The sequence below is a fragment of the Amblyomma americanum genome, chromosome 10, assembly GCF_052857255.1.
Source record: "Amblyomma americanum isolate KBUSLIRL-KWMA chromosome 10, ASM5285725v1, whole genome shotgun sequence".
Lineage (NCBI taxonomy): Eukaryota > Metazoa > Arthropoda > Arachnida > Ixodida > Ixodidae > Amblyomma > Amblyomma americanum.
In genome coordinates this window covers 31,370,862-31,391,968 of record NC_135506.1, presented here as the reverse complement: position 1 = coordinate 31,391,968, position 21,107 = coordinate 31,370,862, and the positions used below count along the sequence as shown (strand labels likewise).

The 21,107-nt window shown below is 44.0% G+C and overlaps 2 protein-coding genes across 2 annotated transcripts; one reads left to right on the top strand and one right to left on the bottom strand.

Annotated features, from left to right (window-relative positions):
• Positions 1-1,935: 1,935 nt before the first annotated feature.
• On the bottom strand, positions 1,936-12,277 carry LOC144106658 (neuronal acetylcholine receptor subunit alpha-5-like). The gene is made up of 7 exons (XM_077639495.1): positions 12,166-12,277; positions 11,400-11,545; positions 9,311-9,355; positions 9,042-9,148; positions 7,793-8,085; positions 5,529-5,732; positions 1,936-3,341 (listed from the first exon to the last, which is right to left on the bottom strand). Exons 1-7 carry the CDS (start codon positions 12,236-12,238, stop codon positions 2,947-2,949), a joined length of 1,263 nt encoding a protein of 420 aa, XP_077495621.1. The 5' UTR covers positions 12,239-12,277; the 3' UTR covers positions 1,936-2,946.
• A 257-nt stretch (positions 12,278-12,534) lies between these two features.
• Positions 12,535-20,587, top strand: Arfrp1 (ADP-ribosylation factor related protein 1). The gene is made up of 7 exons (XM_077639038.1): positions 12,535-12,804; positions 12,983-13,070; positions 13,161-13,243; positions 14,096-14,177; positions 14,260-14,330; positions 17,224-17,324; positions 20,345-20,587. The coding sequence occupies exons 1-7, from the start codon at positions 12,712-12,714 to the stop codon at positions 20,430-20,432; spliced, it is 606 nt and encodes a 201-aa protein (XP_077495164.1). The 5' UTR covers positions 12,535-12,711; the 3' UTR covers positions 20,433-20,587.
• The last annotated feature ends 520 nt before the right edge of the window (positions 20,588-21,107 follow it).

The window sequence follows — 21,107 nt, the reverse complement described above, 5'->3', positions numbered from 1 at the left end:
AAGCGTACTCATTGCGATCTCAAGATTCGGGACTAAAGAACTATAGGACCAACTTTTATGCTTTGCGAGAGCTGTAACCGAGCGGACCCAGTTGCCCGGTAACAAAGTGGGCTGTACCAGTGAAGAGTTCTTTTCTAAGCTGCAATCCCCTGCTAACTCGTCTTTACACAAAGAGGAGGATTTCTGAGAGAAAAAAAATAAATGTTCAACTAAATTTGCCAAAATTAAGCTTGGCGGCTAAAGTTCCATTGCAATGCAGCCTGCTAATGCTGACGGGTTGGACTGCCTTTGGAAACTGTTGTTTTGAAGCGTAGCGGAACTATTTTCCCCAATGCTCATCCCAAAACTCTGATGCCATCCGGTTCAGGTGTCGTGTCAACATGCCGTTTTAGCACGGGTTGCTTCCGAAGCACGGGATTGGAAGACTACTTGAAATCCCGTGCCCAATCATACCGAAACAACTGGAATACGTCCACGTCTTCAGATAGTAGGAGGTGCAGTTTTCACCTTAAAAAGACACACCCCTTCTCAGCGAGGAAAAAGGAAAATAAAAAATTAGCCGCGGTTTAAAGCTTCCTTTGCATGGCTATACGTTCACAAACGACACACACACACTGCCGAACGGATTGTCTGTAAAGCGTCGATGAAATGCCCGATGGGGCACTTGCCACCTACCACGGTGGGCAGATCGTGATGACGTCAGTAGGTCACATGGCCTGCCAGGTGACACTTGTTACGTGACTGCACTGACGCTGCCCTCTAGAAAACCTAGCGTAGTGAAGCTTTTGCTTCAAAAATTTGCACTACATCTGCATACTCACGTTACCTTTCATATCAAGCGCCCTGTTCCTTTTTCTATCTTATTTTTTTCACGGTCCCATCCCCTGCCGTCAGGGTCTTTGGCCGGTGGTTCACGACCGCGATTCGCCTCACCACTCATATTTTTGTCGCTTAAACTACCACCAATGGCGGGACCCGTCCGCGTATTTCCAAATCATACCCTGTGCAGACGAGAGCATATGGCGCCTTGACGTGCGAACACGTGACATGATTCTGGCTGAAAAGCGTCCGATAATTCAACATGAAATGAAGCATACACGCAGGGTAAATGGTAAACGATTTCAGAGCTGGTAACCGTTTGTTCAAAATGAAACAGAGCAAGTAACTGATTTCGAGCGTGGTGCTTAGGCGGTGATTTTGGCTCCAAAGAATCGCAGAGCGCAACCTAAAAGATGGCCCATAACCAGGGCAAATGAGAGACGATTCGTTTCTTTTTAATTCTTGGTTTCTAAAAAGAAATAAGACGCGAAAAAGTACACTTGCGGGGAAACGATTCGAACCGCTGTCATGCGTTCAAAAGCACACCGCTAATACATTGCGCCACGAACCATAGGAAACACGAAGTTTTGATTCTGTGGTTATTTTCAGTCAGATGTCGCCGCAGGGCTGTTCTATACCAGGTAGGAAATATAATGACTCGAACAGTCCTTTTCTTGTCTATCTGTCTTTTTCTTCAAGGCGAGATGGTCGTTGTCCCCACGCTCTTTCACTAACGGCAAATTCGCTGCAATAGGTGTCATTTGTCTTATTTCAGTTTCAGAATGTGTCTGTAACAGCTTGTGCTGTATAGTGCATTGTCATAGTTTTTAACCCGTGTGTCATATGATCCCAATTTTTAAACCGACGACTTCATGACTGTTTTAGTCCTACGTCGACCACTGAGTCTCTGGTGCTCCTCCGACTCAGTGTTCTGCGCTTGTGCTCCGCGCTGAATCCAAAAAAAAAAAAACGGACGAAGGACGACGAAAAACGCGAACAGAATCCACGTAAAAAAAAGCGCTTCCCAAACTCGACCTTGTACCCGGGGGGTATTCACTTGTGTCCCAACAACCATCTTTTTGTTCTTCTATCTCCATGCCAGGCCTGATCTTTCAAGGCTGACGACATTTTTTATTTCATTTTTGCGAAAGGAGAGGTTGAAACAAAAGGTGTACAGACAGTTTGAGGCAGGTCCAGACTTTTTTACAGTGCGACAGTACATCAGTGCAGGCAGTGCGCTGACATGGAAGAAAAAGCACCACTGTTTCACAGTATAGAAGGGCGCAAATGCACATACACATGGATTGTGTGAGTCGGGTGGAGAGAGAGAGAATAGCACTGTTTTCAGCTAAATAAGCTGAAGACTAGACACCTAGTAATGCCACCATTCATCCTTAGGCTACCCAAAAGTGCGCTTGAATGAGCTTCGCTGTTACCCCAGACGCTGCTAACCCCCCCCCCCCCCCCCCCCAACCCTCGTGGCCTAAGCTCATCAAGAATGTTATGTCATCAGCGATACCAACCCATCTTCAAAAGAAGATCTCAGTGCTCAAACGAGGCTGGTGACGTCACGGAAGTGAGCCTTCTACCTAACAAAAAAAAAAACTGGCACTATTGTACTGCCGTCAAAAACTTTTCCGGCGCTATTGTACTGGAAACCAAAGCTAACCCGCGCAGGAGGCTTCTACTCGAGTCCCGAATCACGAGAGGCACGCCTTGCAAAACGGCGGCAAAAGGACGCTGAATTGCGCCGTTTGGCTGCGTCAATTGAGAGTGGATACAGAAAGTGCAAGACATTGCGTCCATTGAAGAAGGAGAAATAAAGACATTTTAATGGCCTTTTATAACGATTGTACAAGCTTTGTATACCTAAGACGTCACGTTTTGGAAAAGCTAGAAAGATATACCCAAATTGTAACCCTATGTATGAGACCTTAAGCTAAACCACGAGCATCGCCACGAAGCTTTTCGCTTCTAGATATCCAGGCTCAACACTTTAGCTAAGCCTCAGCACAACTTTTTTTGCTGCAAAATTAACTTGGTTGGCGTCAGTCATCTTTCTCCTAAATTAAATTTTCCAGCCAGAAAGACTTCCGCCAAATGCTGTCTTTTAAGAATTCCATTGCACTAGTCTTCAAAGGTCGTGACCCCCCGGTGTGGTCCAGTGAACACCAGGCGGATGGAGACGAATGTGACGACGAAAGCGGCGAACAGCGCCCTGTCGACGGCACGTGACACGGCCCTCCACTCCTCCTCCCTCTGCTGGTGCGGGCCCAGACCGGTCGAGGACGTAGCCGCCAACGGATCGTGGCTCAGCTGCTCCATCTCCGTTTCGCGGGCGGCAGCTGAAGACGCCGGCTGGAAGCCGCCGACGCAGAGCAGCTGCCAGAAGGGGGCGTCCAACAGGCGCACGAGACCGCGAGGAGCTTCGCAACGGTCGGCGGAGTCCAACAGCTTGTGGGTGGCGATGGCGATGGCCAGCGAGGCGGCCGCCAGAATGGCCGACAGGGACAGGAAGGTCACTGGCATGGGAATGAAAGAAATGCGTCGTCATCACCAGCATAAGACAGACCTATGGTCACGCAGAAAGACAAAGGCTTCTCCTAGTGGTCATCAATAAGAAAGAAAGAAAGAAGGAAAGAAAGAAAGAAAGAAAGGAAGGAAGGAAGGAAGGAAGGAAGGAAGGAAGGAAGGAAGGAAGGAAGGAAGGAAGGAAGGAAGGAAGGAAGGAAGGAAGGAAGGAAGGAAGGAAGGAAGGAAGGAAGGAAGGAAGGAAGGGGAACATCATCATCACTTGCACTTACGTCCCGTGTAGTACTAAAGCTATTCCCAATGACCTGTAATGACCTTCCCTCGGGGCCAAAGCCACGGCCACCCACCAAAGAAAATTTTTGGATCTTGTCTGCCTGCTCCTTGCCACTGCCGCCAGCTCATCTTCTTCCTTACAATGCACTCTTTTGCCCCAAGTTATCATTAGCTATTTGTTCAAAGACAAATTATAGCAGATCATCCACAGAAGATCATTGGTTACACGTCCAACGAAGTCAGCTTCTTCCGATCGATTTCTGCTTATATTTAGTTGCCGTGAATTGCACTCTAACCCAAGCGGCTCTCTTTCTGTTTCTCAACAGGATGGAAAAGAAGAGACAGCATTGCGGAGGGAACGCCTGATACGATTTGAAAATAAAATCTTTAACGTTCAGTTGTACAAGCGAGCATTACAGTATTTCAGCGTTCCAGTATTTGTTTCGGTTTCACATCTAATAACATTGTGTAATCGCTTGGTATAATTTCAAAGTGTTTAAAATTTGGAAGTGCGTTTTTTCATCAGAAAACAAAAAGTAATCTCTCAAAATGTAAATTTTGAGAGATGACTCCTCGTCGTATGTGTTTCTAGAGAAGGTAGCACCGTCCGTAAAACAACACAAACCGCGATACTGTAGGAATGATTACGTAGAAATATTTAAATCAATAGCGAAATCGAGTGCGGCGGTTCTATTTAGTTTATAAACTAATAGTAACGCAGTATTTACCCAATAACTTACAATGTTCCTGCTCGTCTTATGTCTGTTTTCTTCAATAAGCAGCTGCGCCTACAACTGTTAACTCTCGGAACACCTCCAAGTCAGGGCATGGTTTGGCTGCGGCCATAACGTAACGATTTCAGCGCAACTTGTGGGTGACGTGTCTTCATGAATGTTGGTTTTCGGATACACTTTAATGTTTGATTTTTTCCACGATGAAGCCTGCCGTTAGTTTGTGGTTTGCCCAATCGAAATAAAAAAAAAACCATAATAGATAGCTCAGTTGCGTCAATTCGGCTTGAGTGCCTGCTGCTGGAGTGCGAGGTGGCACACTGACGTGCAAAAAGTGTGAAAAAACGTGCGCATATCTTATGTGCGCAACTATTTTTTTTTTCGTTACTTGTCACTTTTGCACTCAGTTTACGCCATCGTGTTCTATTCAGTTTATTCCTCTGCTAGTGCACGCACAGGCAGGAGAAATCTGAAAGACAAATATAATGTCTCATTCATGATTAACATTTATTTTCCCTCCTCATCAAGCTTTACAAGAATTGAAGGCGTCATGCGTCTAGAAGAAACGATTAGCAAGAAAAAAAAAATGGGGCAATGTGTGATTCGATCCGACGAGAATGCGTGAGCATTACGCGATTACATGCCACGCTCAAGGCTCATCTATCCAGGCACCCTTTATATATCCATTTTGACACACACCTACAGTCACACTCCTTGCGCACGATCTATCACGTCCGTGACAGACACGTTTAGACACGCCGTTAGCTCATGTGGCACTAACTCCCATGTCCGGCCTTCTGCGCACCGGCCGCCTCTTCTCACTCTCGAGCGAGTGTTCTCTTTCCTCCTCTCCACACTCGGCGCAGTCTCACTCGACAGTCGCTTTTGGCCCTCATGGGACCTCTAATGCTTCATGTTTTAATAATCATTAACATGCTCCTACACGACAAGTAGTCACCCTGTAAAGTATGCACCACCGTTAACACAAAAACGAAAGGAAAAGCACGCTTTCCGTGTGACCTAAAAAAACATTGTGTCTACTCGGAAGGTGTGCTTCTCCTAGTGCTGTTGTAATAACGTTGGTGCACACTTCGCAAGCCGGCAAAGGGTAAAGGTTGATGAAATGGTTATTTTATCACTGCTTCTGACTGTTGTGAAATGCGAGGCCCTCACCATGAGGCACGGTGTAGATAGAGCCCGCGTGGTGGTCGGCGACGGTGGACAGCCAGATGACGGTCACCAGGAGATTGGCGCAGCACAGGGTGATCCTGGGCGCCGACGTGGGTAGCCAGAAAGTGATCAGGGTGATCAGCACCAGCGCCGCGGTTGGACACGACAGGCTCGGTTCGTACTTTTTCCTCAACACCAGACTGCACTCTGAAAATAATCGACGTCCATAGGATTCCTCAGTAAGATGTATTTTGTCAGACTTGCTGACGGCATGTCTCAAAAAACTTGGAGGCGCCTTCTCAACCACATTCTTGAAGAAGAAAATTTTATAGCCTTTAGGTTGCCTGCTGTTGTGTTCACAATGAGTGTTCAATGTTTTTCTTGAAATTTTTCGGCGAAAACTCCGGCTAACACTGGTTCTCTTGCCGTTACATGGCATGCATTAGTCCTCACTTTCCAGAATACTCCAGTCATCACCAGCCTGCCTATGACCACTGCAAGACAAAGGCCTTTCCCATATCCCTCCAATTAACCCTGTCTTGTGCCAGCTGCGTCCACCCTATCCCCTTAACGACGTTAACGTCGCCCTTAATGTCCATCTGTTATCTTGCCTTCGAATTTCATGCCGTGCCCAAGCCAATTTCTTTTTCTTGATTTCCACTAGGATATCATTAACCGGCGTTTGTTCCCTCGCCCACTCTGCGTTCTTCCTGTCTGTTAACATCATACCTACCATTGTCCTTTTCATAGATCGCTCTGTTATCCAATCCATGCACTAACCCGCCTTAATATATTTTATGCAATGCTCGAGTACCTTCCGATTGGGTTATCATATGGGATTATACTAATCCGGTCAACTAATCCACGTTATTATACCCACTAATTCCCCTTAATCTATTTTCTGGAGTTCCAAAATTTCGGGAGCCTTTTAGAATTCTGCAGCAAAAGCTCTATTACTACATATCTCCCAAAGGTCAGTCTTGATACACGCGTGATCTCGAGTTCCCGGAGCGCAGGCAAACCACGTGACTCGCCAGGCAGAGGCGCACCTGCGCTCGCTCGCCGGCTCTGCCGCTATGAAAACTTTCGTTTTTGACCTACTGGAACTGATAAATACCTTCCAACTTTTCACATCACAAGGTAGGTCCATGAAATAAGCCTGTCGAAGATTTACACTTGCAGGGCAAATCACGTGTAGTCGGTGATCTCACAGCTCTTAATTTGTCCATATTTTAACGTTCTAAAACAGCACATGCGAAAGGCAGAAAGTGGCGTACAGAATTGCTTGCTGTCGGTTGCCGCTTTTTCGGACTGATAGAAGCATATATGCGTATACATATATATTTATATATACTAGTATGAGCTGGTAGAAACATATATACATATATACTGGTGCGTTGGTGACGTGGCACGGTCAAGCGCGGTGGAGGGCTAAGCGTCAGTTGGCGGCTGCGTTCGGTTGTGCGCAGAAGTGTCTAGACAGCTCCGCGTATCAAGTTTGAATGGAGCCAGGACCAACGCCGCATGTGTCTGCTGTAGTATAAAATCCCCGCAAGCGGAAATGGAGACAACGGAAGTATGTCCCTGAAGATGAAGTATCGGTGGCTGCACATATCCTCAGCCCATGTCATCATCACTATCATAGTAGGCAGCAGCAGCAGCGGCAGCAGCCGGAATACGCCCACTGCATGGCAAAGGCCTGTCCCATGTCTCTTCAATTAACCCTACATGTCATTTTCCAGCTGCGGCCACCGTATTCCCGCAAACTTCCTAATCTCATATCCGCCCATCTAACCTTCTGCCGCCCGCTGCTACGCTTGCCTTCTCTTGGAATTGAGTCCATTACTCTGTGGCAAGCCCATGTGGCAAGCCGTAATGACTAAGGAAAACAAACAGGCCGAGCGGACTTCAAATGTTTGTGTTTTCCCATTCTCCACACGCAGTGTAATTAAGTGTCCCCTAAATTTTTTTAAATTGTTATCTCCTCTACGTCTTATGTTCTGTTCGTGGTTTCTTATGTACTTTTCAATGTAGTTCTTTGCTCACCTTTTCTGTACAAAGTGCTAGGCAATTTTGCTGTGCTGTTTGCTAAGAAATTTCTAGAACGACCTCTCCCCTTTGCCGCCTGGCAACCGTGGCACGTGGTACGCCAGACACTTTTTCTTCACGGTGGAGTTCCTAACGCTAACGCATTACTAAGCAACTTATCATCATTTCCCCCGCCTTTCCTTTTTTATTTCCCCCACCTTCCCCTCACTGATACTCACCCATGTGGTGGCTCCCCATCTTCATGCGGGGCATCGCCACCTCCCACGCCGGGTGGTCCTCGGTCGCCGCCACGTGCACCTTGCCCAGGAGGTGCACTTCGTCGCCCCTGAAGTCCCACATGAGCATGCTCATCTCACAGTCGTAGCGGGTGAACCAGAAGCCCTCGGGCGACGACACGCAGTCGGCCTGCAGCTGCTTCGAGTGGTCCAGCGACACCGACCCGGACGAGTTCACGCGCGCCAACAGTGGGCGCGACAGCGAAGATGACGTCATCATCTGCTGAGAAGCGTCTCTGCAAAGAGCACGCCGCCATTTAATGCTGCGAAGGCTAACGAGCGAAGTACATGTCATCTCCGTCACCATGTATGTCACTCAGACATCACCACCTACGCACGGACGAAGAAAGCAGTCATTATATTTGGAATCGGATGATTCTGAAGTTTATTAATGATTGTGACGGTGGCTCCAAAATATCACAAACTAAAGGGGAACGCGAAGAGAAAACTTCCGGCCCAGGTCCGATTAGGTCTGCCTTTGTCATACAAGGAGGCACTAGGAGTTGACATTCAAGCCCAACGTTAGACTACTGAATCCATCTCGCAGTGCTTATATAGAAATGGTTGGCCCTTTTAGGTAACCCTGAAGAGACAAGAATTTGATTATGAATTACGCAGTTTGTTATCGATTTCTCTCCTTTTTGAAAGCATCGGTTTATCTTGTTTCTCGTAGCTTGCTTCGTAGAGCATATATGCCACGCCTTTCGTATAGGCTCGAAAAGTGTACCTGTTCAGCTACAATGCGATGAAGCACAGTTCACTTCGCTGTAAGTAATCAAAACAATTTACTCCTCAATCGTACAGTGGCATCGTGTGAAGCAAATGATTCTGAAGTTGAAGGTGTGAAAACTTTAAGCCTGTAGATTAATTGTGACTGTCTTCGGAAGAATTTAGATATGTCCGTATTACGGCACATTTAACCCTATCTAACAAACGGAAACCCCAGTTACGGGCGACGTGCCATATCTCCTACATGTTACATCTCTTGTAACTAGAGACATAAATTAATACCTTGGTGATAGGTATTTTAAGACACATTTGCGCACACCCTTCATTACATAGGCGCACTACTTCTGACAACGCTGCTGGTTACAGTCAAATAAAAAACTAGACACGGCCACATGTATAAGACCATTAAAACGCGGTTTTCAGCCCGTGTAAAGCAAAATAAAACATCAAAAAGCACATTCACTTTCTGGTAACGAGTTCTGGAATCCATATCTTGTCAGTCGGGATTATGATAGATCGTTCACCACCGTAGTCATCAGGATTCCACGTGAGAAATTCGTCCTTCCATTTCTGCGACAGTAGAAAAAAAAAGGAAAAGGCAAATCAGTAAACTATTAGTAATAGTTTTTTCCCTAGCAGTATTGTAGCGGTTAACAATCAGCGATTTAAAGCAATTGTAGGACATTATACCCAAACAGGAAAGCAAAAATGTTTATTAATAAACGTGCTTACCGCAGATAGTATTGCATTCACTTTAACGGTATGTCTTGAATGGTCCTGAAAGAATAACAAGTTTGAGGTTGTTATATACGTGCACCATACAAGTGGGAAACAATCGTCAAACCGGATTACATCAAATTCGGAACAGAAGAAAAATAACGTCAATCTGAAAACGATTACATCAAAATTTACAGTCACTAAATAAACTACAACTATATCAGCAAGAACAACAAGATTTTTTTGTTTTTTGATGGACACAGGTAACACGCGTGTGGTGATAACATTATGTTGGCTTCAAAAGGGTCAGTCTGCCTTCGATCCGCTGTTTGTGGGTCAATCAGCACGTCAAGAAAAGTGAGAAATAGCTGGTATGCCGACTTCTCTGCTTAATTCGATCAGAATCTTAGGTGTGTATTAGTACTGACGATGACGTCAGCGTTCGCAAGCTTCTCCACTGTCTCAGTGTGAACGTCGGCGTGCATGAGTCAGCGCATCGTGACAACGTCAGCATCTAGAAGGCGAGGTCCACAAGAAATCGAGCCAATATTCAATATAGTGGCGCCCAAATTTTCGGGAATATCCGGAGAAAGCCAACATTCCAAAGCAATTGAGAAGCACGCGGAGTTTGATTTATCGAAATTCGCCTACGTTGCAGGGTTGGACTGTTCGGTTTGAACCGAAAAAAAAACGATAAAAGTACGCCGAATTGACTTTTCGAAATTCGGCTGTAACCGAAAAAGGTCGGTATCCTTGACAGGCGCGCCGAAGCTAAATCGCTAGTGACCAGAAGTTAAACTCAGTCCAAAGAGAAAATTAACGAAGCATGGAAGCCAGGGGTGTGGAAATACACTGCCGACGTTAGATTAAGGCAGTTGTGCGCTTTGGTGCATTTTCCGCTGCCTTAGGCGCTTCCGCAAACAGCGAAGCGCTGTCACCACCCGCTCAAGGCAGTTATATGATAGAGTTGATGTCTCCTCTGCAAGCGTAAGAACACTGATGTGAAACTCTGCTAAAGCTTCCCGAAAAAGGGCCATGTTCTGGCTACCGCGGCCGTTCTGCGACAGCTCCACTGCTGCCGCAAAACGCACGCCTACTTTTGGTGGCACGTTTTCTCCTTTGCAGTGATGCATAAGACATTGTTGTACATTATACATGGATCATCATGTGGTATTCGCCTACTACTTCTAAATAATTTAAAACCAAATTTTTCTCTCATGCCGTCTTAGTTTCAACAGCACCGTGACGTCAAAGTTCCGTATAGGCCACATGAAGCATAAAGAAACTACAATATAAGCGCTTTTTCTGATCATGCTCTTGACACAGGCTGGCTTTAGTGTTGTAACGAATTAAAACGATGAAGCCAAGACTATATCGTTGTCTATTCAAGCCTCGCGTGACTTCTACGCAACACGCAACTTCGACGTCACAGCCGTGGTTCGGTTGTTGAAACCGAAACCGAAACAGCATGAGAGGAAAATTCGATTACAAATTATTTAGCGGTCGTAGGCAAATACGACATGGTATTCCATGCCTGCTATAAATGCCTTGCACACCATTACAAAGACATGCACCAGAAAGTTCGATCTAAACTTGCATTTGCGTTTTTTACAGCACCTCATTCAGTTCCACTACTTTTTTTAAATGGTGATGGCCTTTTTTTTAGATAGTTCTAAACACGACGATTAGTGTGTTAATTAGTGGGGAAAAGACTGCTCGTGCTAGTAAAAAGGCCAACATAAACTACAAGTAACGTGTCACCGCACAGGAATAACCCGTTTTATCACAAAAAAAAAATCAGTGACTGACCCGTAGAAAATAATATTCGCCGAACAATAACAACAACAACAACAAAACGAAAACTCCGTTCTGCAATAAACACTGAAAATAGACCGCCGAATCTTCAAAAACCAAGAACTGAAAACTCCAACCACTATAGTTACAAACCATTCCAGAAAATTTGGCTACGACACTGGATTCCAGATTTGCAGTCGTAAAACGATTCAATTCAATATTCGGCATTGAGTATAATTCGTTATACCCGAGTTAGACTAATCAGAGCACAGCGTGCTGCAAATGCGAAATGGGCCAAAGTATAGCTCACCATTTCTGCTATCTCTTGTATCCACACGTCCAAAGACAATTCCGTCCAATTCGTGTGGTACTTGACAGGACGAATGTCTTTGCTGTACCTTTCCGAGTCAAACAGGTACTTTAAGAGATTTCTGTGATGAAGGACTCTGTTTCGATCTGTCAGTATAAATGCATCTACGTTGAACGGAGATTCAGTACCACCAGAGAAGTGCATGACGCAAGTTCAGCAAGCAATATAAGCACAGAAAAAGATACACATATGCGTTGCCCCCAAGGTTCTTCACTATTGATTCTATGGTATTATGCTCCGGAGCTCACTGGGATTTTCAGGAATCGCATTGAACGCGAAGTTCCGGGTACATGCTTCCCAAATTAATAATGAGTATTCGTAAGCTTTACTATAGTACTCTGCAAAACAAATTTTCTGATTATATAAAGTTATAGGATAACGAAATAGCAGTTTGCATAGCTGTTAACATCTATTATTTCCGATTTTTCAAGCAGTTTCTCAGCCACGTTGACCATATATCGACAAATCTGCTGAAGATTCAGCATCGTCTGACATCCTAGACACTCACATTTAGTGTGATTTATCTTTTCCCGGATTTAAACCCACGTACTTTCTTTCAACATCTCGAACGAATTGCCGTGTACTTTGGCAAGCCCTTGAAAACTACGTGAATGCTTTCGTGGATTCCATGCAAGAATTATTCGCGCGATTCCGTGGCGGACTTTGATTTCCTTTATACTAATTTCATGAACTCCATCGAACTCACCCGCATCATTTGTACCCGCGCAGCTCCGGAGACAACACAAGATAAAACACGTGACGCTAACTTTATGTAGCATGCCTCTGCGATCTGGCGACGGAGGACCGTGGACCGTGGGCGGCTGCTTTACGCGTTCGCAGCTGGGATTCGTCAAAGCGTATGTTTACTTTAGCTTTTATTCCATTCCTTTCGAAACCATTCACAACTTTATCACCATTGTTTGCAGGTGCGTCTTATGGATAAAAAACTATGTTTATTATTTACCGAATCTGCGTCTTCATTTTTGAGCAAGTGTTGTTCAACGAAAAGACGCGAGAACAATAAAAGTAACGAGCTCTAACCATAGCGGAATACGTCCCGCGAGCCAACAACACTGAGCAAAAGCCGTCAGGAGAAAGGAGAAAGCAAAACTACTTTTGGCACGTCGTGGGTAGTGTTTCTGTTGTTGCTGAGTCGATTTCTGCGGGAGTTTGTTCACGCATTTGCATGCCTCGCGCTTGGTATCGTTAACGCACTAATGAAAGGCTCGCCCTCGTTAAGACAGATTTCAAAATGTACACGCTACTCTCCGGGTTTTGGAAGTACATCAGCCAACGCGACGAGTATTACGTGCTGATCCTCGGACTTGACAACGCTGGCAAGACGGTAACTGTCGTCTTATTTCTTGTACCTATGCGGCATTGTAAATACGCCACCTATACAGGTATTCACGACTAGTTAACGCTACTGGCCGAAATTTGCGGCTACTTGAGTTACTCGGTGCTTTGCGCTTAGCATCTGTCAGAACTCGTGAACAATTGTCTTTCGTCATCTATACATGCAGACTTACCTCGAGCAAACCAAAACGAAGTTCACAAAGGGCTACAAGGCCTTAAATCCTCACAAGATTACTACGACAGTCGGTTTAAACAGTGAGTAGGGAGCGCCCATTTTTGTAGTAGTACGTCATCGATGTTACATGGTTGCACGAGCTGACGGCGTATTATCCTTCTTTTCGGCAGTCGGCAAGATCGACATCCATGGTATAAGACTTAACTTCTGGGATCTTGGAGGCCAAGATTCGCTTCAGTCGTTGTGGGACAAGGTATGTTAACCGCGGTAGTTGACCGCAGTGTCGACACTCCAAAACGTGATACTGGGCTGCAAAGTGTTTATTTAACACTCCTCCTACCGAGCACGTGAGCTGCACTTCAAGGAAGAATTATTGTGATAATGTCTACCAACGTGCGGCTGCGAAAATTTCAATGTCACAAAATGGCAGTCCCCGCCATGCGTGACGTAATGTCACTTTTTAACATTCTACATTCGAACGCGACCTTTTGTTCTCAGTTCCTGTGATCCTTTATCCACGAAAGCGGACATTTTGTTTAAAGCGAACCAATACTGGTGAGAGGTATTCGCTTCGCTTGTCATTAACAACATGGACTTTTATTGTAGGGTTTGGTAGGTTTACTGGAGGATGGGAATTAAAGATCCGTCATTGTTTGCTAATTTTCATCTCGAATATCTGTGCTGCTGATAAGCATGTGCACTTATTAGCAAAGATGGATTGACAATGACTGCTGTTGAAATAAACCGTATCACTGTACCATTCCATCTCCTTTGTCGGGTATCTTTTAACACTATATCTCCTAAATTGTGGCTTGCAAATTGATCAAAATACATGTTTTAAATTGAATTAAAGGCCAGTCATGGCATTTGATAAGCATGTACAGCAGTTTGTCGGGCATGAACTGCACCTGGAAATTTTAAGATGAAGAGAAAAACCCAAGCCTTGTTTACTCTGCAAGAATTGTTTGCAGCGTTCTGCAGATTAATCACAGATTGGAAGACTGAACACGTCTTTCTGTGGTCTTAGAATTGTTATTGTCTTCAAACGACATTGTTATGAGGCTTTTACAGATTGAGCCTAAACTCGTGTAATGCTCCTTTTCAGTACTATGCCGAATCTCATGCTGTCATCTATGTGGTCGATTCATCAAATGCAAGCCGAATTGAAGAATCAAAGGCTGCATTCGGCAAGTGCAACTGATATGCATTTTACTTGTAGGCGAAAAAACAGAATATTGTTTAATTGAAGTTTTCACATATTTGTTTCAGCCAAAATGATTGGAAACGATGCACTTCATGGAGTTCCTGTTTTGATAGTTGCCAATAAGCAAGACATCAGCGTAAGTTCACCTCGTGCCTGTGCTTTCATTGTGATATCAAGCAGTGTGTGTGAATCGCAGAAACTTTCAAGTGAATGCAGATACTTGTGGAAAGCTAGATTTAAGTAAATAATCAAATACTGGAGTGTGACAAAGAGCACAAAAAGTGGCAAAAATTGAACAAAAAAAAAAAGCACACCGAAATATTGATGATCGCAGTTTTTTTTTTACCTATTTCTTTTACTGTGAATTACCAACAAGCAGGTATTGCCATATTTACTCGTATAATTAACGCAAATCTTTCCCACAAAAACTGAAAACTTGGTGTGTGTATTAAAATATCCCAAAAAAACTTGAAGTGCTAAAAGTTGGACAAAGAGTAGTCTAATGAAAGAAATGCTAAATAAATACTTCATATGGCACAAGTGACCTTCTAATAAACAAAACAAACTATCATGATTTCCGTGTTTGCAAACTCAGTCAACTATTGTCAGTAAGCACATGTAACTCGTGTAGCAATCTATAATGCTGTTCAGAGAGAGTCCACTGTAGCACAGCTCAGAGCATTCAGCGCGAAGGCCAGCGGCAACAGGTTGCTACAATTCTTAATATGGCAGATCAAATAGAAACCTTTCTGACCACATGTTTCTATTGATTCTCGCATTCCACATGAATAATTTTTATTGGCTTTTCATCTCGTAGTGTGATATATATAGGCACAGTGGTCCTGAAACTCTACAGATTATGCTTTACAGTATTTTGTTGCTCTCTCAATGCTCTGTAATGGGGGTCTGCCAGCATTAAACACCATTATGCCCAAAAGCAATGGATGGGTTCTTTACATGAGGGTGTCAGTGCATGTTAAAGAATTCAGGTGGCCTAAAAAAAATTTGGTGCCCTCCACTGTGGCATCCCTCATAACATGAGTCGCTTCGATACATTAGAACCCCACAATCCACTTTAATGTAACTTTGAAAAGGCTGGTAATAGCATTGAAGGGCTCATTGAGATAGTTTCATGACAACATACATCACGTTAGCACTAAGCAAGAATGCAATGTGCTGCCCCTCTCCTCTCCAAAAAAAAACTTTTGTATTCAGTATTTGTATTAGAGCCAAGTATTCAGCCATGAACAAATCCTCGTGGGTACCGAATATCATGTATGCATGAAAGGACGACATTCCATTTGTGTTCACAATCTCAAGCTTGTGGGCAGTCTTGTTATCAATTAATTCTTTAGTTTATGCACTGTTGTGTGCAAAGCAACCTCACAGCTTTTTTTTTAGTGTGCTACACCTAGCAGTTATTTTTACTGTCTGTGGTGAATTTGGTTTTCTTCATTTCGCCAACAGGGTGGTTTTTTCGTGCCAGCTAGCGAATGCAGAAAGTAAGGTTTTATAAACAAGTGAACTTTTTAGCACTTGCTCCACCATTTTCATTTTTTTTTTAATTTACAGCGTCTTGTGCATCTTCGAAACAGGAAGTTGATTCTACAATCCCTCCATTATTTATTTGACATCCTAGCATTTCATTCTCACAGTTACCCATTGTGGCACTTGCCACTTAAAAATTAACCATTGGTGTTTTGCATTGATTTAGGCAGAAAAATGATTGTTTTCAATTGAAGTAATGAGCACGCCTGAAAGGGACAAAAGATGTGAGCTATGGCTAGCTGGACATGCAATTTCCTTGTTTTGCTGTAGTTTGCTGATGATCACAGCATTAGCTTATCAAAAAACACCAAAGTACTTGTTTCCAAAGGTGGTGAATACAGTTTCTTGCTGTGCCATCTTGGTGCTGATGTTTTGCAACAGCAGGTGTCTGGCAGCAACGGGCCATGTTTGTCTCATTCCAGTGTCTATCGTCTTGTTTTGCATTGCATTCAGCATTTACGTTGGTCCAGCAAGCCCGCTTTGCTACCCTGGGCCACTAGAACTTCGACAAGCTTTGTTCTGTGGGTGCGAAAAGTTACCCCAGATACAATTTTACCCAATGGTTAACATAGGAAGGCCTGTTAGAAGTTTGATTCCTGTACTCTCTTTGCCAGTTGTGTCCATGTAGCGATCGTTTGCATGACGTCGGTTGCGTGGAATGACTATGCAGGCAACCGTAGTTGTTCAACAACATGGAGTTCGAACACACATGTGATTGTATCTGCCTCGCTCCCCAGCAAGGGTTTGTGTTTGTGATAAGCAGATTAGGAGGCCCAGTGCCCTGTAGGCCATAACCTTATAGCAGCACAGATGAGTGATAGCGGAACAGCTGCTTCAGCTCTACGCATGCTGCTGCTGCTCAACGCCTGCTCCTTAGTGGGAGATTTTATCTGCAACCTCCCCAACAATATGGGCTCTGCCTGCCAGGATACACTGTTGCTGCATGGAAGCCTCCTAAGATCAGAAAGTCGGTCATCAGTACATGCCTGCTGATGATGACTGCAATGAGGCAGCAATTGTAGCAACCCAAACGCATTGTATATATCAGGGTGGCAAAATCTACATAGAGAACAGCCCTCGCTACTAGAAATTATATTAAATTAGGCTGCGATCTGGGCACACACCACTCAGTGCTTGTGTTGTGTGTTCTTCTCGCACGGTTCTAACAATAAATCAATGCCAGTTTACCCAGATTGCAGCTTTAAGCAGAAACTAGATTTACCAGTTGAGTGATTGCATGAGAACAAGATATCAACTCAGATGTAAAGCATTGCAACAATGATGAGAGCTTTATGAGGCTATAAAATCATGCACTGCCTCCCATGGGAGGCTTTCAAAAGTGCGGAATGTTCAAATTCATTAAACATCGCGATAGGCTTGTATACCTTGCTTCCTGCACCAGTAGCATCAGGCCGACTTTTCTGTGGTTGAGCACTGCAAGAGACTGCTTGTTAACCTTCACAATGCTCGCTCGATTTCAGGGATGTTACAGTGCAGCGGAAATCCGCCAGCTTTTTCGAGAAAGCTCCCATCTCATCGGCAGGAGAGACTGCCACCTGATTGGAGCATCAGCATTACATGGGTAAGCTTGCCGGCAGTGTTCCGTTCTTTAGCAAGGTTATGGTGTTGGCCAGTTGGTGATCCATGCTGGCAAACAGGAACGAGACGACGGCGCTCTCTGATGCATTCTCGCCCATCCCATCGTCTTGTCCCTGTTTCAAAGTGTTTCAGTGGGAATAGCACATGCAATCGGCATTCTCTGCAGCGTCTGATGCTATGACCAGTTTGCACACGGTTTTGGATGCATGGCAGCTTCCGCATTTTCCTTCTTTAAATCAGTGGCATTTTGTTGCTAGTATTTAGAATGGAGCAGAACTGCACATGAGAGAAAGCAGGTTTCTTGAAGAAAGCTGTTGGTTGGCCTTAAGTGCAGTAATTTGCATTACACACTTGTGGAGTCATAATGTCGTGAAGATCCAGAATGCTTAATCTTTAGACCTTAATGGGTTAGCTCTTTTTTTTTTTTACCGTGCCTGTTCAAATCGTTCAATTTGAACAGTGGTGCAAAATGGCCCCTGCTGCATGATTTGGGTCACTTCTGGACAAGTAAACACATCCAGTACGTTGCAAAAGAGCTACACTTCAGTTTAAGACTGGGTTTATTCTTCAGTCATATGAGAAATTATTTTTAAACTTCCCTCGAAACCTATCAGCGTGGACCAACCGTGGTGAGCATGGCATCCAGGGTGACATTCTGGTCCTGCAGCGACCGTGCTCAGCAACGACTGTGTCCTCGCGACTCTGCAGTATCAACACTTGACTTGGTAGATGCATGCAACTACTCTATGTAAAAAAATGATAATCTGTTCAACTGATTTTAGTTTGGACAGAGGTTCATGACTACTCTGCCCACTGCTTTTCGAGCCTCTCTGAAGGTGCCTGGCATGTTCTAAAATATTATGTGCCACCAGAAGTGTACCAGATTGAGTTTTCTTCGTCACAGCCAGAGGTTGACCTCGGCACTGCACTGCGAAGTAGCCTAAAGTGCTTTGCAGCAGCAATTAATTTTTTTTTTTACCGATCAGAAAGTTTATCATGGAGAGTTCTATAAATCTTGATACTGATAGTAACACATAAAATGTATATTCCAGATTTTTATTCTACTATTTTTCGATTAATTTGATATTTCTGTGAATTTTTGTGCAAATCTCAAATTTTGCCAATCAAAGACGTTTCTTCTCTGTGCGCAATACATATCTATTTATTTCTTTGTATCATTAAAAAGAGAGTTCTCGTGGCCACACTATGATGTGCTGCAATAAGGAAAAAGTCATAAATTTTGCGGTGAAAAAATTTTTTGTGCTCGCCACCCTGGAATTGCTTTTCTTCCCGCAGTAAGCAAAAAGTTAATATTAGATGGGTTTTTGTGTACCAAAGCATCATAGGCTGTGAGGCACACCGTTGTGAAGAACCTCGGATTAAATGTCGATACTTGGGGAACATTAGTTCACACTGAAATCTGAAGTAGATGAGCATTTTTGCATTTCGCGTCTGTTCCCCGAATTCACTCTCAGCAGCTAAGTGGTGAACTATGTATGGCAGGAGATTAGGATTAAAGGAATACAGAGGATAACTACATCTAGTTTTTATTCTTGGTAAATATTAATTATACCCTTTACACTTGACTAAGGGCTGCACTTTATTTTCACAATTTTGGCAGGACGCAGCTTCTACAGGAAAGCAGATCACCTCAATTTTCGAAGCATAATGCAGGGAAGCTTCTGTATTGTATAATATAGCCTGATTCTATACTTGGTGCATAGGAGCAGATGCCTTTAAGGTTCTCCATCGCTGTTTGGCACCGACAATCACCACCCTCATAAATAAAGTAGTGTTGCCACCTGCCAGCATATGGTAGATAAGAACAGCACGTATAGCTTTTTGAGGCTACCTGGCATGTAGAAAATGCCAGGTTAGAAGATGCAGCAATATTTAGGAATACGGTAGCAGTGTAGGAATGTAGACATGATAGAAGTGGTATGTTTCAGAATTAGTACATGACATGACATGCTGTTTACCATAGATCACAGATTAGTTGACACAGTGTGCAGTAGTATGATAGTGTAAATACTTAATTGTAAACTAAAGGTCCCGCAATGATTTCGACAAAATTTCGAGAACCAGCTTCAAATTCGGCTGAGGGCAAAAAAAAGAGCGTGTAGGACCAGCACATTGTTCCTATCTGCAACGATAGAAGCGGAAAGCGCCATGGCAGCTCTGCTGTGCTGAAGAGGAAGATTTTAAATGGTAATCTTTGTAACTTGTTGCCCGTGCGATTGTTGGTCTGTTTTTTGTTTATGTAGAGCCCCTCTCCATAAAATATTTAGAACCCAGCTTTGGAGGACTTTAGCTGTCAGAGTTCTCAGCATTTGTGAGCAGGGATGTTTAGGGCCAGGCTGATACCACAGAATTCGCCAAGTGTTCTAATTACTTCTAAGAATGAATTTGTGGGAACTTATTCAGCAAATCAATTTGCTGTCGTTTTATTTGCCTCCAATTGCTTTTTATTAGCGCTCTGTTGGAGCAGGCATAAGTTTGCAAGCAAGCTTGAGTAGTCAAGAGAAAATGCTTCGAAGCGAGATAAAAAAACACCAGCTGCTGTGTGCTAATAGTTCCAGGCAGTAGGACCAATTACTTATGCTAGCCATTAAAGCTGCCATAATTAATGGCACACATGCCAACTGCTGGCAGTGCTGTTGAATTGGAGGTGTGTTAATAAACGGCCACCAAGGATAGCTCCATCCAGGCGATACCTGTACTCCTCTTCTAGCTTACAGAAGCTCCATTGCCACTGAAAAGCCTCTATGTCATTAGAATGCGGTGACTTAGTGATGATACAAGCAAACTTCAATTTCTCTTCAGTGTCACATTAAAAGAAGCCATGTGTCAGCACTTTTTTTCTTCTATATTTGTTCTATGCACTCCTCCACCCGTTTTGTCACACTGATCTTATGATGTCGTGCAGCGTTTCGATTTATCGAAGTGCTTGGCAACTACTTTAGTTTCAATACCGACGTTGCAATTCCTTTGAACTCATTGCAGGGAGGGCATCAACGAAGGCATTGAATGGATCACTCAGTGCGTGAAGCGCAACGTCCTCAGGCCTTCACGCAACAGCGAGTCCTTGTGACGTCAACTGTCGTGCCCACCTTTCATTTTTGTTTCATCACTCTCACTGCCTTCCAAGCGGGAAAGAACGTTCACAATGGATGCATTGCACAACCACGTGTAGGTGCACGCATGTCTGACAAACGATGAAATAAATCAGGAACTCACTCTGTACAAGTGCTTTGGCTCACTCATATACAGGAACTTAAGAGATGTGTGCCAGAAAATAGAAATGACAGAAGCTACTGCGTTTTGCTAGTTGAACACTAATTCTAGCTTAAGCTGCTAAATAGGGACAGCACTGCAATCAAACTCTCCGTCCTGCCGCCAAGCTTCAATTCATCCTACTTACCCAACTAAATCTTCTGAACTTTCTTGAACAGTGAAAAATACTATCCTTTACTGGCTGCAACAGATTCGTGGATGTGGTTGTCTCTGAATCCTTTTTCTCAGATTTCACTCCCTTTAGGGTTGCCTACCCAACCCTACCACCTTACCATAACCAACTGGGCATTATGCTGGTGAAAACAATACAGAGGGAAGTCGCCAATTTCTTTTTCAGTAGAATCTAACAGACTCATTCTGGCTTTGCTGATGCTTGTTTCGCTGCAACAGCAGCATCTATTGTCGAGAAAATTGTATTTAACAATGGGCAGCTTTTATCCCAAAACCTTATTTGAACTCCCGGATGTCAATA